The sequence below is a fragment of the Polistes fuscatus genome, unplaced genomic scaffold (assembly GCF_010416935.1).
Source record: "Polistes fuscatus isolate 324 unplaced genomic scaffold, CU_Pfus_HIC Scaffold2, whole genome shotgun sequence".
Taxonomy (NCBI): domain Eukaryota; kingdom Metazoa; phylum Arthropoda; class Insecta; order Hymenoptera; family Vespidae; genus Polistes; species Polistes fuscatus.
In genome coordinates, this window is record NW_025113096.1 from 10,967,690 (window position 1) to 10,985,345 (window position 17,656).

Consider the following 17,656-nt stretch of genomic DNA (forward strand, 5'->3'; position numbering starts at 1 on the left):
TATATTCGATTCAATATTAGCGGGAATAAAAACATAATAAGTAGTTCCAGGTTATTCTTTATATTACTTATTCTTTATTCATTACTTTTGTATTACAAATAATTGGGACAATCGTTGATTGATGTAATACAAATATTTAGTTATCATCGTACGGTGCATTATACATAATCGACAACGTACGTACACGCGCAGTGGTAACTTTGGTATATTGCTATCAGATTACATAATTTATATACCACCAAATATTATCGAATTTAAGAATGCATATAATCAAAGAATTTTATAAACGAGAGATGTCCGTGTAGAAAATATGACTTTGACGAATTTCGCAATTATATTTGAGGTCAATCAATTAACTCGAGAAATCAGCAACTTTTTATCGTCGATATTACTTAATTAATAACATTTGATTTGATTAAATAAAATCGCGTTGTTTGTAAAACGATATTATTGGAAAAAGAATCGAAAAAAATCATAAGTTTGCATCGATTGGAGATCAGCCAATAGGAGAAGGCGCATGTATGTAAGAAAATATGGCGGATGCGCGTTGGTAAAGTTAGCGACCAATCAGCTTACGAAGATGGGACGATAGCTCGGGAAACGATTGGAAATGGTGTGCGGTAGCGCTTGGATTATAGGAAAATTGTACGGTAGCACGGTTTGCGGATGGATGTAAGCGCGAGTTTCGTTCTGTCATGGATATTATCGAACGGTGTGTCATAGCTTTGTTCGAGCGTCGTCGTCGTGCTCGTCTTCGTGCTCATTTTTGTGCTAATCGTCGTCGACGTCGCCGGCGTCGTCGTCGTTCTTATTGCTAGATTCTTACAAAGTAGCAGCGCCTCTGGGCTCTGGGTTAAGAATCGCAAAGGGGCGTACTCGTCTTTTGCATGCAAATTCTCGATTCCAATTTCGTACTTGCACCTTTTGTTTTTCTCTGGTGCCTCGAGTGAAACACACTGCAAGAACGTGGGAGAGGGGGAGAAAGAGAGAGCGTTAGAGAGGGAAAGGGAACGGGAGGCTTCCCCGTGATTTCATTCTATCGTCCACGTGCTTTCGCAGCTTAGACCAGAGATTCTCAAGTGACGGGTGCGGCGGTGAAAGAGTGAAAAAGGCAGGAGGGGGGGTTTGGTTTGATCTCTCTCTCCCTCTTTCTTTCTCTTTCTTTCTATGCCGGAAGGTAAGAAAGAGTGGGGGAAGAGAGTCAGTACCGCGTCGACCTTAGAGGAGTCTAGCGCTCGTTTCGTTGCATCGCGTTTAGTGCGTGTTCGTCAGTGCGCGAGTCAATGACGACCTCGTGAACGCGCGAGAACGCGCGTGCTCGTGCGACGATGCGCGTTTCCCGCGACGTCGAAAAAGAGAGAGAAGAAAGCAGAGAAGATTAAGAAGAAGAAAAAGAAGAAGAGGAGAAGGGTGAGAAGAATAAAGGAAGAAGCCAACACATTACGAATCATCGTCGAATCGTTCGATCACACGGTAAGAGTTTACTACGTGATAAAATACACGCGTGCAGGCGTGTCCAGAGAAAACTTGCATTTTGTCATCTCTCCTGCCTTTATCTCGAGGATATCAACATTTCTCTTGTTTCAAAAGGTGTTTATTTTCGAAGCGAGACATGGTGGTTGGGATTTGAAGAAGCGTCAAAGTGATTAGAAACGTAAGTTAAGTGGCGATACATACTCTCGGGTGAAAGGGTAAGAAACGCGAACTTCTTGTTGCTGTTATTAAGACGATCAAAGAAGGATAGCAACAGAGGTGATAAATCGAAGAAAATAATAGGTGAAAGAAACTTTGAAAAGAGGAGGAGAGAGTAAGTCGATGGAATGATGTCGTCGTGGTTGTTGTTACCGTTATTAGTGTTGCTGTTTTTATCGACCGATAATAATCGTCGTCTTCTTCGTCGATAATCTTTGGCTCGCGTGAGTGTGTCGCGATGTCGAGCGGCACGGCGGCCGCCGTGCGTCCTACCGGCGCCGAGTGCAGGAAGTTCGCACCAAACATATTCAACAAGAGCAAGTGCAGCAGCTGCTTCAAACAGAAAGAGGAGCACAGTGCGGAGGCTCTGGAATGCAATAGGGTGAGTTTTCCTTGATGGACTCTATCTTTATCTCTCTCTCCCTCTCTTCCCCTCTTCCTCTCCCCATCCTCGTATATCCTTTCCTTTCTTTCTTGCGTGCTCTGTGTGTCCTCTCTCTCTCTCTCTCTCTCTTTCTCTCTCTCCGTTTCTCCCTTTCATTCTGCTACCCTCCTCCATCTTTCTTGCGTAGATGGTCGACTCGACGCGGCTCGAGACGTCTCTCCCTTGACTTTTTCTTCTTCTTCTTTTTCTTCCTTTCCCATCCCATCCCTTCTCTCTTCCCATCTTTTTCCTTCTTTTTCTTCTTTCTTCTTCTCCGTTGAATTCCACGGCACGGTCGGTGAGGAACAGCGGAAGGAGTGGGAGGGCGGGAGGGAGGGAGAGAGGTATGTCTCGTAGGGATCATTGCTGCGTTACGTAAGTCATACTTTTTCATTCGATTTGTTGCTGTTACCTTCGGGGCATGTCTCAGAGAAGTAAACTCGATCGATCGATCGGTCGATTGATCGATTCGTCCGTTCGTCCGTCGTTCCTTCGTTCGAGGGAACATTAATTGCTTGTTTCCTTCTATTACGACGCATTTTTTCATTTGTATCGAAGATGCGTCATCTTTAAATGAATTGTTCGTTTGTTATTGTATTGATAAAAACAAGGTTTCTTTTCTACACCGTATACTTCTTTCAAATGTTTCTCTCTTTCTTACTTGTTTTTTTTCTTTTTTAAATCTTTTTTTTAAGGACAACGCGAAATCCTTTCCGATTGTTATCGACGTTCTCGCGGCCTTGGCATCGTAACTTTTACGTATATACCTTTTGAATCAACGTTTCCTCTCGCTGTGACGCATCGCGCGCTCGTCTCTTATCTGGTATATTTATACGGATTCAACGAAAAAGAAAGAAAGAAAGAAAAAAAAAATCTCGATGCGCACCGATAAGAGGTTGTACGTATTCTCTTATCTTAAACTACACAACGCACGGTATGAATTCGATCGATCGAAAATAAAGTGGAAATAAGATTTCTACGTTTTTTATTCCACCGAGAAAGAAAGAAGAAAAAGAAAGCAAGCAAGAAAGAAAGAAAGAAAGAAAAAAAAGGGGTATAAAGTCGGGAGCTTTTTTTGTCCACAAGTATCTCGACTTATTTAGAAAAAAGGAGTCGAATCGAAATACTACTACGTAGAGGCACGCGTTTCTCCTTTCTTATACTCGTTTGCAAATTTCGGAATGCTGGCAGCCTTGCGACCTGTTCTCTCTTTCTCTCTCTCTTTCTCTCAGTGCATTCCAATCGCCTTCTTCCAGCACCCTTTATAACTGCCTGTCCGAGAGCCGTTGCTTCGTCGACTTTCGAAGGAACGCAGTAATTTGCGTGAGAAAGAGAGAGAGAGAGAGAGAGAGTGTGAGTGTGTGTGTGTGTACGGTCCTCTTTCTCTTCTCGTAACAACATTGAGAGAGACTAAAATGATCAGCCAAATTGCGAATACTATTTTCTAAGCTTCGAATGTTCTTTCGATTTTGTCGACCTTTTCTTTATCGTTAAAAAATATATTCTCTTGTTATCTTTCCTCTCTTACCTACTTTCGATCCATCCATAAGATTGCCTTTTTATGAAATTAAGAATGGACTCTTATAGGTTAGCAATGTTTCTTTCTCTTTCTTTCTCTCTTCTTTTTTCTCTTTTTATTATTGTAAGAAATTCCGCAATTCGCATCAAGTTGCAATCGTTTGGATGATCGCACATAACGCATATTTTCATATACACCGCACGTAGAAGGTTTTTCAAGTGGCGTAGGTACATATAAAGCGAAATACGCTTGTCTCAATTGCTTTTCTTCTTTAGTACTAATTACGAGAATATTTGGCTCTCGCTCTCTTACACAGTCTCCTGTCGATGGACGATCTTAAGGAAGCCGTAAGACGTGCTTTTTACGAACGATACGCGTACGGACAAGTCAAAAACGTGTGCCCGTTATAAAAGCGACGGAGCTTATTTATATCGTTTGGTTTATGCATACGGAATATGTATAGTTTGTCCGACTTTAACGGTTATACCAAAACGACGACCAGCTTACCAATGACCAAAGACACATTTTCAAACGAGTCAAATTCTCTTTGTTTTCTAACCGTAGTTAGAAAATTTCTTCAGAAATTCATATTTTTTTCAAATTGTACGATTATTTATTTTTTTTTTTCGATGGTAACTTCGTAGTTGACAATCGCGATAAAATTTAACGCGCCGATACGAGAGAAAGATAGATAGGATTTTTTTTAACAAACGAGACACGTTCGCGATGAAAAAATTCTTCCATCGTCATCGTCCACCTTGGTCGGTCGCGTTTGGCATTCGAAAAAGATGATGGGCGAGAGTCGAAGAATTTCGGTTTCCGTTCTTACGGCGACACGAAGAAATTTTGGCACCAGCCCTTTAAAATTCTTTCTACGCTAGAGACGTCAACATTTTTTCTTTCCTTTTTCGAACGGCGAACGTTACCGTGTAACGTGTTTATTCGTTGTCGTCATCTCTCTCTCTCTCTCTCCCTCTCGCTCTCTCTTGGCCGCATATTTACTTTGCTTACGACTCCGAAGCGTATGCCATAAGCGAGATACTGTTATGTTCTTTGCTGTGTGTATATACGACGACATATCTCTTCGTTGATCTTGATATTTCTTTCTCGCTTTTCTGACCCATTCAGCTTGTTATAATGTTTCCTTGAAATTATTCGTTACTAAAGAAGAATATATTTTAATATATCGTACACAAAAGTTATCCTCGATAATCTCTTGGCGATTACATCGCAACGACATTACCGAAGTCGAACGAACAATTGCCATTATTTTCTTTGATGTTTGACTCTTTAATTCGAGTTGGCGAAAGCAGTGAAACTAGTATATCACCTGATTGCTGCACGTGCCGTTACAAAAAGGTAAAAAATCTTTAAGAGCGCGAGCATTCGAGCCTAACCCGCGCACCGTCGGTGGCCCGCTTTACGGTCTATCCCGGATAGATCGCCCTCCAGCGATTAATCGAGTCTGGGAAGTCGAAGAAGAACGGCCGAAGAACGACCGAATGAGCGAGATACTTGGTTAGATAGAGAGATACACTGCGAAAGGAGAGAGAGCGAGAGGGAAGGCAACTTCTTTCCTTCGAATCCAAGCTTTTTCCTTGCGCCTTTCTTGCTACCTCCTTGCTGCTACCTTCCTTGCTGCTTTCCTTGCTTCTGCTTCTGCTGCTGCTGCTGCTGCTGCTGCTTTCCTGCCATAGAAGACGAACAGAGCATGCGCACGCTTCTCTTATCTTTATAAGGACTTCATTGAAAACGTCGTCGGCGGAAAACGAACACGGCTCTCGAGAATCTATCGCAGTGGTCATCATCACCCCTGCTGTCATCGTTTTGCAACTTCTCCTCACCGATCGACCAAAATACTTTTATGAGTTTGAGCATCGCGCGTGCGTCGAATGGGATTATTATTTCTTTCCTACGCTTTTCATTAGATAGGAGACAAGTATTACCTTCGAAGCATTATTTATTCTTATCTCAGAAATTACTCGCTAATTTTCATCCATTTGTTTTTTACTTTCATAAATAAATATGTCGCGCGTGGGTTACGTTATTTCGATGATAAATTTGAAGAAGAGAGTTGTTGTTATCCTCATAGGATTCTCGTCACAGTTCTAAGAATATTCTATAGGTCTGTAACATGAATGAACGAACTCTATCGTCCGGGTTTTACCTTAACGGAGTTAACTCTTAACGAGAAAATCTGGTTCCGAGACGGTTTCCGCGTACTAGTCTCTTCGAAGGAAGATGACCGTGGCGCGAGTAACTCGACCGATTTTTCCCCTTGACAAGCTCCTAAGCTCCTCCTCCTTCTTCATCTCCTTTTTTTCCCTTTTTCTTTTATTTTCCTTCGACTTCGGCCGATGAGATAGCGCGTTATCTGCAATCTCGACGATCTGGGATCGGCGTAAAACTTGGGAACGCGCTCGTAAAATGAGTGGAATTTTCAGCCCGTCGTACACTTTTTATCCCCTGTCCTTTAGGATAAGAAGAAAATCTTTTCTTATCTTTCGCGTGGATTTCTTGGAAAAATAAAAAGGAAAAATCTATAGAGAAAAGGTAAGATAAAAAGGACGACGATTGGCAAAGATCGATGAGTTTGTTTCGTTGTGTTGTTCTTTGGTCTTTATCTTCGTCACCACGATCATTAATCCACTCTCGGTCGTTCGTCCTCCCGTTGACCACCGGCAATTAGCTTCACGGTCACGGCAAGGACATCCACTTTGTGATAGGCTAAACGCAGGTCGGCCAAGTTATGAGATATTACTCAGCGAACGGACATAGACGGCCCGGGGTGACTCCAACCGGAATGATAATAACGGCACCAGATTTACTATTTTACATTTCCGTTCTTTAATTGATAGATATCGTTAGCCATATCTTAAGGTCTATATTAAGATTTTCCAATTTGATCGCATATTTTAAAAGGAGGTTTTACTAACGGCGCCAATTTTCTATATGGCTGTCAGGCGAATTTAACTGAATAGTCGTACATTAATACCTGCCACGATTGGATAACTCATCGAGTAGAAATCACTGCTACTATAAGCGTGCCTGGAATGCCGATTTATAGGTCGATGAAGTTCGATCGAAGCGCAGAGGATGATTATCTGTAATCGAGCGGGCATAACGTAGTACCAGATCTTGTTTCTTCGATGCACATCGGCCAGCCGTTCGCTATTCTCTCTTTTTTCTCTCTTCCTCTCGCTCTTTCGATTCCTCTATCATTTTCTCCTCGTCGTGTTTTAAATATATGTACGGTGTGAATCATCGAGGAGGAAAGCCACCAGGCTATGTAGTTACTTTATTATGTCAGGAATTACTCGAAGGCGCGATGGGTTCACGTAGCATTAAGAATAAACTCTTGAAGACTGCCGAGAAAGAGAAAGAGAGAGAAAGAGAGAGAGAGAGAGAGAAGAGCAAGCTCGAGCGTAGATAAACGTCTTAAGAATAACTCTTGAGACTGCCAGAAAGAGAAAAGAGAAAAAAGAGAGAGGGAAAGCGAGCAATCAATCGAGCGAAGAGCTCGAACTCGTCTTGGAATAATCCGCTTCTTCTTACGGAGGAGCCCCCTCTGATCATTCGATTTAATTGTTGATTTATTCCAAACGAGAATTCATAAAGCGCGTGGGAAAGCGATTGGACCGGTTTAATCAATCTATTTTCCTTTCCTTTTTCGTAAGCGCGATATCAGGGTTAGGCTTTCGAATTTGAAGGATTTCGTATCGCGATGGCTGGACGAATAGGTCGATTACCTTAGATGGCGAGAGAAGGCCCAACCCAACTGCTCCCAGTGTGCACACTCCCGTTTCCCTCACGGAGATCTTATCCTGACCTTGCAGTTGGCGTATAAATGATTTATAAATAATGTATGGAGTGCATTTATTTGTACACGGGCGTACACCACGCAAAGTGGGCCGCGGAGGAGCGATGTACGATAAAAAAAAAAGTGATACAAGGAAAAAACGAAGCCTTGCGCTTTGCGCTTTGCTTTACGAGAGAAAAAGAAAGAGAAAGAGAAAGAGAGAGACACGTCGTTGATATTTGTCTCGATTCCTATTCGATTCATTCACTCGATCTCTCCTTCTCCTTTTATCTGTTCGACCTCCCACTTGACTTGCCCGTTAGTGCACGTTCTATCTCTCTGGAGTCTTGACGACGACGACGACGACGACATTGCGTACCGTAATGTGCCAAAGAAAGGAAAGACTTGATTTTTTTTATCGAGACGTACTGTCCTCGGCCAGCTTGACCGAAATCATCAATGAGTGTACACATACTTGCACACTAGCGAGAAAAACGATCCTTCTTCTTTCCTAGCTTTTATCCAGATTTGCGATAGAAAATGTGGATTGAGCAACGTTCTTCGTGCGTTCTAACTTTTCTCATACATCTCATCGAATTCTCGCGTTAAATCGCGAGAGAGAGAGATACTGGTGTGTGTATAGAAACGAAGAGGCTCGTAGTCACGTGGAAGCGAAGAACTTTCCACCTGTCCTCGATCTTATCTATATACTCTCGGTGAACTCGCCGTGTAAAACCATACACGTGCGATCTCCTCCGTGGTGCTGCGCGCTGCGCTGACTGCACGTGCATCGCCGTGAATGGTGGTACACGCTCGTTACATTTGTCTTCGTTGCTTTCTGGAATTTCGCATCTTAACCGACCTAACCGTGTGGAAGCGAAGAAGAAAAAAAATGACAATCGTCAAATACGAAATGCGTCCTTCTTCTTTCTTTACGAATTTTCTCAAGAGAAATCTCATTCGCCGACTTTATTATCGAAGTAATTTCATCGAAACGGAATATCATTGAAATCGATCGAAACACGAAATTTCTTTTCTCGGAATAATGTTTTGCGCGTAAAGCTTGCTTGCTTTCCACCTGTTACGGATCTTATCTCTTTACCGATTAAACCTGCGATTAAAGTCGACAACAGTCGGTAAGAGTTCTTTTCTTATCATCGTCATCCGGTTTGTACGCAGCATCCCCCGTTTTAACGATGATTCGTGATCGGTAAATGGAGGGCACCCACCTACATCTCGAAAGTGTATAAGTAGACGGTTATGCATGTATTTACCCACTTATATAGAAGACGTATGGGCGAGCTTGTCTGCGCCGTTATGGAAGATTAATTAATATCGCGGTATCGTTCGCGGCGAGCAATGACAAATTGGAGAAAGTGAAGGCAACTCACTTTCCGGTGGTCGTGACTCTTGCGGGTAGACGCTTCATCGTGATAAAACTTCCAGACACGGGGTTGTTCCAGTGTAATATGAAAATGAGCCAGCGAACGCTCTGCAACCTATTATTATTGTTGTTTTACGTTTATTTTTTTTTTTTGCAAATTCTCTTGCGTATATTCGTAAGAAATATTTCAAGAATTTCATGTAGATCATTTCTGTTGGAATTAATTAGACCGCGTAATATACGATAATTATCAACTAGATTTCGTAACGATTTTCTGTTTCTCGTCTCGTAATATTCCAAGTTTCTTAACTTGTGGGTTTAAGAAAAGCATGAAGTTTCTCTACCCGGTTTCGTGCTCGTTGCTTGCTCTCTCTAGTCACGTAGGATTAATAAATTTGAATCCTTCTGTCTTTTTCTTTCGACAGGAAATGCGTTAAATGTTTGCCTGCGTTACGTGACCAACGATGATTTGGCGTATACGCATGTGTGTGCATTGCGTAATGTAAATACGTGTCTAATCCTCTCTCTCTCTCTTTCTCTCTCTTTCTCTCTCTCTTTTATTTTGTTATATCTCGGATCGATCGCTAGCTTTCGCATGGTTTACGCAATGAGAAACGCGCGTAGGAAGATGCATATGTAATATGCAGATTGGATAAAAGTGGATCACGTGTGTGGTTGAAATCGTAGGAAATAGGCGTTCTCTCGCAGTCTCCGTTATATTTTATCTGTCAGTTTGCTATCAGAAAAAAATAACGTTATTATAATCGAGGTGAGAAACAACGGGCTTATTTCCCCCTCCCTTCTTCTTCTTCTTCTTCTTCAAATGCGTCAAAATCGATGAGCTTTGTTCTTGGTCGCTTGGTCGCATTGGGTAAACACAAGAAATTATTTGAATGCTGTTCATCGAAGAAGGGGGTTCTCCAGTGATTCGTTGTTTGCATCGAAATTACATAATCTCGCGGCTGAATGGACAGGGGTCGTCGGCGAAGCATCGAAAAGATTTTTCCATGGTGCAAGAACCAACGACGACGCTTCGTCGAGCGAAACGTTTTCATTGGCGCATACCTATGGACTGGTCCTATCGATTACCGATCCGATCTTGTATCGATGCCCATATAATATTACTGCTCAGCCTATATTCCAAGTGGAACAGGGATATCGCGTCTCGTAAAGAATCCATCGTATAAAAGTCGATCGTAGAGTTTCGTTCTCCTTCCATACCTCTCGGCAGGTATACGTATACATACATACATATACGTAGTTACCTACACCTATATCTCAACGCGATTAGTTTGCAAATCGAATCGCGTACTCGCATCGCAAATAATAATCGATGACGCCTCCCTTGTCGATGATTCAAAATAAAAGGCCTCGATATATACAATAATATCTCGTTCGTGACACATTTTCAATTGAATCTTCCAAATCGATTCATCGTTGAAATTCCAAAAGGATTACTTTCGTTCAAGACAAGGAGGATGTTGGGTAGACGTCTGAACGATGAGAGCGTTAATTCGAAGAAAAGTACTAAAGGGAAAGGAGAGTGAAGGAAATGGAAGGGAAGAGGAGGAGTGGAGAGGAGAGGAGAGGATGGAGAAGGAAGGGAAGGGAGGGGAGGGGAGGAAGAGTACGGTAGGAGGATGTAGTATCTCTTATAATCTACGTCGGAGGATCGCCGCGGCGGCTTGGCGTGGTGGTGATGGGTGATCGATCGTTACATAGCGTGCATGGAAACGATCTCGCTTCCCCCGATTTGCGATCTTCTCTTTCTCCTCCTCTCCTCCTCTCCTCTTTACCTTCATTTTGCCAGTCATGAATCCCAGTGTCAGGGCCGTAAGGAGAGTTACGCGGCAACGGGATCTCTTCGCGCGTTCTTTGGAACGCGGAAATCGAAACTTTCCTTCCTTTCCAAGACTCCTCTTTTTCTTTTTTATTTTCTCTTTCTTCCTGACTCTTTATCAAACGTGCCGAAGAAAAATATCTACGAGCAATATTGTTCCGATTTTTCTACATACACGTGTATATATATCTACGCGTACAAGATAAATAATTCAATAATTATTATTACAAATATTTCACGTGATATTTTCGCGTCGAGTTCGATTTATCCGCGAGCCGAAGGTTCGATAAGATGAGACGATTTAAACTCGTCGTCGTCGGACCGACGGACGGACGGACGGACGGACGGGCGCGTTAATAGAGAGGATAAACTTGGTTTTCGTTATTGCGATGTTATCGGTTGATACGGGACTGGTTTATAGAGAACGGTCGAAGGAAGATGGAAGGAGAGCAGAGACGAGAAGATCGTAGTCGGTCGATCTCTGCGTGATTATAATCTCCTCGTCACTATGGCGGCATGCAATCTGAGACTAGAAGCATGTCATTCGGTTGTTCGCAGCTGCCAAGGCCTATGGTTATCCCTTCGTTGCCCATCTTTTTCTTCTTCTTCTTCTTCTTCTTCTTCCTTCTTCCTTCTCCTTCCCCCCCCTTTTTCTTGATTCTTTTGGAATCCACGGAATCTTTATCGCGAACGAACCGCAGCCTCAGCCTTCGAGAGAGAGACAGAGAGAGTAAGTGTGTGCGCACGAAGAAGAAACGCAACGCGAATCTACTCACGTAGATCGCGCTGATCGATAGAACCTCGAACGCGCTCGGTAGCGCAGATCACTGTAATATCGAATCTCGAGTGCTCACCTTTTTCAAGCTCTCCGAACGATCATGCAGGAAGAGAATCTCGAGACACCTTTTCATATTTTTCATCGACCGATCGAGCTTGCTTTTCTTTTTTTAATGTAAATTTCCTATCGCAATAGCTGACGCTTCGGCGAAGCAAAGCAGGCGTTTACACTAATATTAGAAGCTGATAAGATAGTTTTAAAGGGAAAGAGAGAGCTTCCTTGTACGCACGCACTTGTCTATACAACCGATACTTCTCTCTCACGGATTAGCTCTAATCGAATCGACGAAAACGAACAGGATACTCCCATTAATTAGTCATCGAGGAAGCAATTCGCGCTGATTCGATATACTGAACAAGTTCTTCGCATTAAAGAAAATGATAAAAAGGAAAAGAAAAAGGAGGAAGAAGAAGAAGAAGAAGAAGAAGGGGTCGTTAACGACGACAACGACGAACTGGCCTCTCGTAGGAAGAGTTGAATAAATCTCGCTTTGGTTGAGGCTTTAAACTTTGTTGCTCAAAGTACAGAGCAAAGTCACGAAGGCAGGCGCAAGTGCGCCGCAGCTGCAGCTTTCTCTCTCTCTCTCTCTTTCTCTCTCTCTTCGCGAAGAGAAAAGAGAAAAGAGAAAAGAAGAGGGAAAAGAGAAGAGGCGGCGACGTACGAAGCGGTGCAACGTCTAAGCCGATGGCTAAGCCTGCTATTCCTGTACGTTCTATACTAGACGGCACACAGGGCAATGACACTCGTCCCTGTCCCGGTTGGCTTCGCGCTTGCAGGTGCGCCTTTGCATCTCGCTTACGGCCACCACGCTCTTCTACTACGAGCTCCGCCGCCACCTCCACTACCGAGACGCTAATTTCATCGATTCTCTAATGCTCCCTCCCCCTTCCCCTCCTCGAATGCTCCAAACGAGATCTCGATGCGTAATCTCTTACTCGCGCGCTTTACTCTTACTATTTACGATAAATACTTACGGGCCCCTACACATTCTCCATCCTTTTTCTTATTTCTAAGAGTATCTTCTTCCTTCCTTCGCATTTTATTGCCCGTTCCAATTCCATTTTGGTCCAGGTTTTCGGCGAATCGTCGAGAATTTTTTTCTCTCCGTTTCCGTCTCCGCCTTCGACTCTAAGAATACACGGCCCGTCGTCGTCTCGAGAATCATTGGGAAAAACCAAGCTAAGACTAATTCTCTTTTGCACTCGTGACCCCGCTTCTTCTTCTACTTTCTTTTTTTGAGGTTATACTTAGTTTTTTCGTCATTTTGATTTGTCGCCAAATCGTTTGGACTTTAAGATTCTTTTTTACGATCTTACGAATCGCTAAATGTGTGTAAGGTGTTGAATTTTTGCTGTTGCGTAAATCCTAGATCGGCGGTCAGTAGACGTGCTACTTTCGTTCATTTTCCTTGCCAACGCGCCTTTCCTAGGTTCGTTATTACTTCTTATTGTTAGCCGGAACGTTGGCCGCTTATTGTGGTGGCGCACGTAAGAGCGCACCTATAAGTGCATTATAACGGAATTATTAAGTTAATTGCGGTTACGCGCGCGCGCGCGCGCTCGCGAGCGCGAGCCGGACTAATTGTATGGCTAACGTTCTGTGAGCTTAGATATATCTGCTGTATGCAGCGCGCGTATCGCATTAAAATAACCGTAAACTGCGAACGTTCCTCTCGCGAGAACTTATCTTCTTTCCTTTTTCCTTAGGTGGAAGAGAAGCCAAGCCACTCATCGTGGAACGCTTCGAATCCTTTTCTTTTTTATTGTCCGAAGATGTACCGATAAAAACCCATAATGGTCGCCGTGCGCGCTTCTTCTTCTTCTTATTATTATTATTTTTCTTCTTCTTCTTCTTCTTGGTCCGCGAGTTGGCCGAAAAGTCTACCAATTTTACGAGCGAATAAAGAAACGAGCGAGAACTTGATTACGGAGTTGCAAAGATTGTTGCAGTATACGTTGTTCTCGCAACAAAGTTCTTGTATCGAGGCTTCTTTTGACATGCGTCATATCATCGCGATGTTCCATCCTACCCATATTAGGTGCATGTGCGTGACCGCGTCGATATTCTTTGTCATCTACGGACACATCACAATTTACTGAGCTCTTTACATTTTGTTTTTTTCTCCAGCTCCTCCATCGCGTGCTTTGTCTTTTTATAATATGCCCTCGTAATCTTCGCTTAAACGTTTCATTTTTCTAAAATATATAATATGACGCCGAAGAAAAATACTTTTTTATCCGACGACGATTTGATGATCGTCATCTTCTCTCTGATTCATATCCGCTCATAGTAATTTACTACAAGGCTTCGCATTATTATTTCGAAGATTTGCGAAGAAATAAAAAAAAAAAAGAAAAAAAGCCTCGTTGCGTAAGCTTTCTCGTTTGGGTTGACGGGTCTTCGGACAAGTTGATAATTCATCTAACAATAAGTGTCTCGACTCTCTTTCTTGATAGCAGTCGTTGCATCGAGTTGGTGAAAAAGTTGCACAATAATCGTGCACTTCTCGCGCTTCTTCTTCGCACTCTTTCTCGCTTTCGTTGGTTACTTCGTACTTTTTGGTATACAGTGATTTAGCGATTGCTGGGCGTTGTCTTCTGTTAACAATTTTCCACCGGATATGAGTCGGTCACTGCGGACCGGTTTTTTACCCTACTTTCTCTACCTTCTGATATTTTATTCTTCGATAACTCGACGTACGCGAACAAAGTATACGACCTACCGTCCAAGATTTTGACCAAATCTGCATCGCGATAATGAATGAAAGTTGGTCACGTATCGTGCTAATAACTCTTCGACGTTTCGATTTTGTTCGTGAAATAATTTAGTCGAGCGGGGTCTAATTGTGAGAGAGTAACGATTGGCATGGGTCAAAGGTTAAGCGGCAAGGGCGAGGGGGAGGGAGAGAGAGAGAGAGAGAGAAACTTCGAGGGCGTTCGCACTGCAGTTGCCGAGATAAAAGCCGAGCATCGTTACAGATGCTTTCAAGAATAGCGAGTCGGTGGGGTCGACTTAAGCGTGCCACTATGCCAGTAACAGTACTCCTCGTAAGAGGATCGGCCTCCGAGGTCATGACCCTCGTCTCACGTACGTGGTACCACTTACCAGTCCTCTAGCCGACTTCAAATCATTCTCCATAGCTAGCACCTGCGCGTAATAAGATCGTCAATATTTTTTCCTTTCTCCAAACCTTCCTCTCAATTTTCAACGTTCGATAACGTCGGAGATACGGGCCCGACGTTTTTCACGATGTAATTGCGTTACAAAACTCCATTGCGTACTCGATAAAATCGCAAAGAACGGAATTAAACGTTGCCATCGGGTTGCTCGTAAAGCTTACCGCATTACGTTATAAATATCAAGGTAAGCGCGCGAGTTGCAACTATGTGTGTGTGCCAAAGAGCTTCGCTTTGGTATTTTCTACATCGTCGACACCTCTCGCATCGTAGATCAGAGAGAGAGAGAGAGAAAAAAAGATATACAACGACATCAATAAAGTTTAACTCGGCGACGTTATCTTATTGCCGTGTCGAGATATATCTACCCAGTATATAAAAGCTTAAAAACGATCGTTCGATTTCTAAATTTTTCGGGGTAATTGTCGTCTACGATCTTATCGATTTCCGCGATGCTAAATTTCCTCCTACTCGGAATCCCTTTGAAATGTGTCAATTATCTCGGTAGAGCGCGCTTTCTCGAATCCAAGCAGAAGTTTCTCGCGAGTAATGGCGCCGCTTGCTGCTCACGGAATTCTTTTTTTTTTCACGACTCTGGCATTGGTAGTAGTAGTAGTAACAACGGCAATACGCTCTCTCGTCTCTGCGCTATTTTGAACAGTTGGTTGCATTTAGTGACGAAATTAGGATAGTGGTATTCATGCATGCGTTGCTTGCTTCGGGGGGTTCGTGTTATTCGAAAGGGGGACTTTATCTACTACACCCCCTTTTTGTCGAGGTTGCGAAGGACGAAATTTGTGGTGCTCGATCACGGTTTAAAACCGATATCGATATCGTTTTCTTCTATCCTGCTCCTCCTCCTCCTCTTCGAGAGTTCTCTTCCTCCTCCTCGACGAGTCTCGAGAATAATTTCAACGAACTTGTCGGAGTTATACGCTGCGGCCTATTACTTTAATCTGCGCGCACACGCACTTACGCCTCCAGATAATTCGATTCGACCCGATCAATTGACCTCTCGCGATCCTACGCTGCACTCTTGCTCGCTCGCTCGATCGTTGATATTAAATCATCGTTGGAATTAAACATTTAATGGCTTTATCTCCGTCGTTCGTTGCACTTTTCGAACCGACGATTTACTTTGTCTCGCTTGATAAAACCAATAATAATATTCTCGATTGGATACGTCTAAACGTTTGAAAATGTAGAAAACATATAATATGACGTTCGTCTAATTAGAATTGCAGTCTCGTTTATACACGGTGCCCATCGTAGACAACGATTGACTGAAAAGGCTTTCCTTTTGAAACCGTTTTCGAACGGTCCCGTCTATTAATTGTTATTTAAAACGACGCTCTTTCGGTTTCTCTGCTACCTCTGTCTACCTCGCGTGGAATTCTAAACCGGAAGTGAAGTACGCGTATGAATGACAATCAGCGAGATTAATATTCCATGTTGAAGCTTCTAAGGAATTCGAATATATCGTGTTACATTCTTAAATAGTCCGTAAGAGTCGTCTAACGAATTTAGTCTCCTCGTGCAGATAAAATGTGCTGCATTTACTTACGTACCTAACGGTTTCTACTTCGAAACACGCCTATACCATACGCTTACCGCTTCGTTATTTTCATTGTTTTCTTATCCATTTCTCTATCTCTTGTACCAATAGATTAGACTAATGGCCGATGAAGCAACGAGTGGGGTTGGTCAACGTACGGGAATATTTCTCGAGACTTTATTTCGGAATATATCGCTTTTTCCTGGAAGAATCGTTTGGTTACGTCGCGTAACAGGTAATTAGAAGATTCGAAAGGTTGCTTCTAATTAAAATGACGCGAGTGAACTCTAATAGTTGGATCATAGTTTTGAGAAGGTTCGCGAGCACCGTGTAACTGTATTGCAAATTGGCGGAAAAGCGTGTGCGCGGTAGAAAATAACGGTCTTCGATCTACGATCTTGCAAAAGAGATGAAAAACGATAGAAACGTTGGCATATCGGCTTCGTAACGGTTTCGGTTGTAATATCGGTAAATGCATACCGTAGTCGTCAATTTGAAATAATACAAGAAAAAAAGAGAGAGAGAGAGAGGAAAAAAAGATAAATAAATGAAAAGTAGGTCGAACGTATTATAAACTTGCTTACTTCCGCATAATAAATAGATTTGAATATTTTTGCGATGAATCCCAGTAGCGAAGAGAATAACCGAGTTATGGAGGAAGCTAAGAATTGTCGAATTTCATGATAAAAAAATGTTCGCCCAAATATATATCGACGAAGCTTGTAATCGTTACGAGACGCGTTTTTCATTTATAGTCGAGTCACGATTCAAATTAAAACGCTTGCTCGTTTTAACTTTCGAATGCGATCCTATGGAGAAGTTCGAGTTGCGGGCAATCCTCGAACGAGAGGAAACCGCCGCGCGTACACACACCACGAATACGAATCGGAATTTCTATTCACGCTCGCCCGTGAAATCGAAAACTTAGGCTTTGTAGATAGTGTCGAAGAAAGTCACATGTATGCAGATACCACTCAATGTCAATTCTTTTCACCATACTCTTTCCTCGTCATCGTAAGATCATTGTTATTCGCAATTCGTTTTACAAAAGTCAAAGAGAAACCTTCTCTCTCTCTCTCTCTCTCTTTCTCTTTTGCAAACTTTCGATTTTCGAGCTTCCACGGTACTCTGTTGTTTACTTTCCCAGAGGTAGACCATTTCACGAATTGATAATGATATTGCAATTTGGCAAGAATCGAGGGGAGAGAGAGAGTGAGAGAGTGAGAGAGAGAGGAAGAGAAACACAGAACGACTCGAAACTTGGTTCGCTTTTTCCCTTCAATATTATATATGTAAGTAAGTATTATTTACCTGTTATTGCTCTGGGCAAGCACGAAGCGTGGAGGAAGCCAATCATTCCCGACAAGTGCGCATCACAACGTAGTTTTACCTGCTAGCATGATCACCTATATTTACCGACTTATTTTCC

The 17,656-nt window shown here is 42.7% G+C and overlaps 1 protein-coding gene across 3 annotated transcripts in view; it reads left to right on the plus strand.

Annotated features, from left to right (window-relative positions):
* Positions 1 to 561: 561 nt before the first annotated feature.
* Positions 562 to 17,656, plus strand: part of LOC122517181 (protein outspread) — a 71,338-nt gene continuing 54,243 nt past the window's right edge. The window contains exon 1 of one of the 3 annotated variants that reach the window (XM_043635602.1): positions 562 to 2,074. In XM_043635602.1, the coding sequence (XP_043491537.1) occupies positions 1,931 to 2,074 (144 nt within the window). In that variant the 5' untranslated portion in view covers positions 562 to 1,930. The remainder of the gene's footprint in view (positions 2,075 to 17,656) is intronic. The other 2 variants (XM_043635603.1, XM_043635604.1) reach the window with 2 other exon arrangements.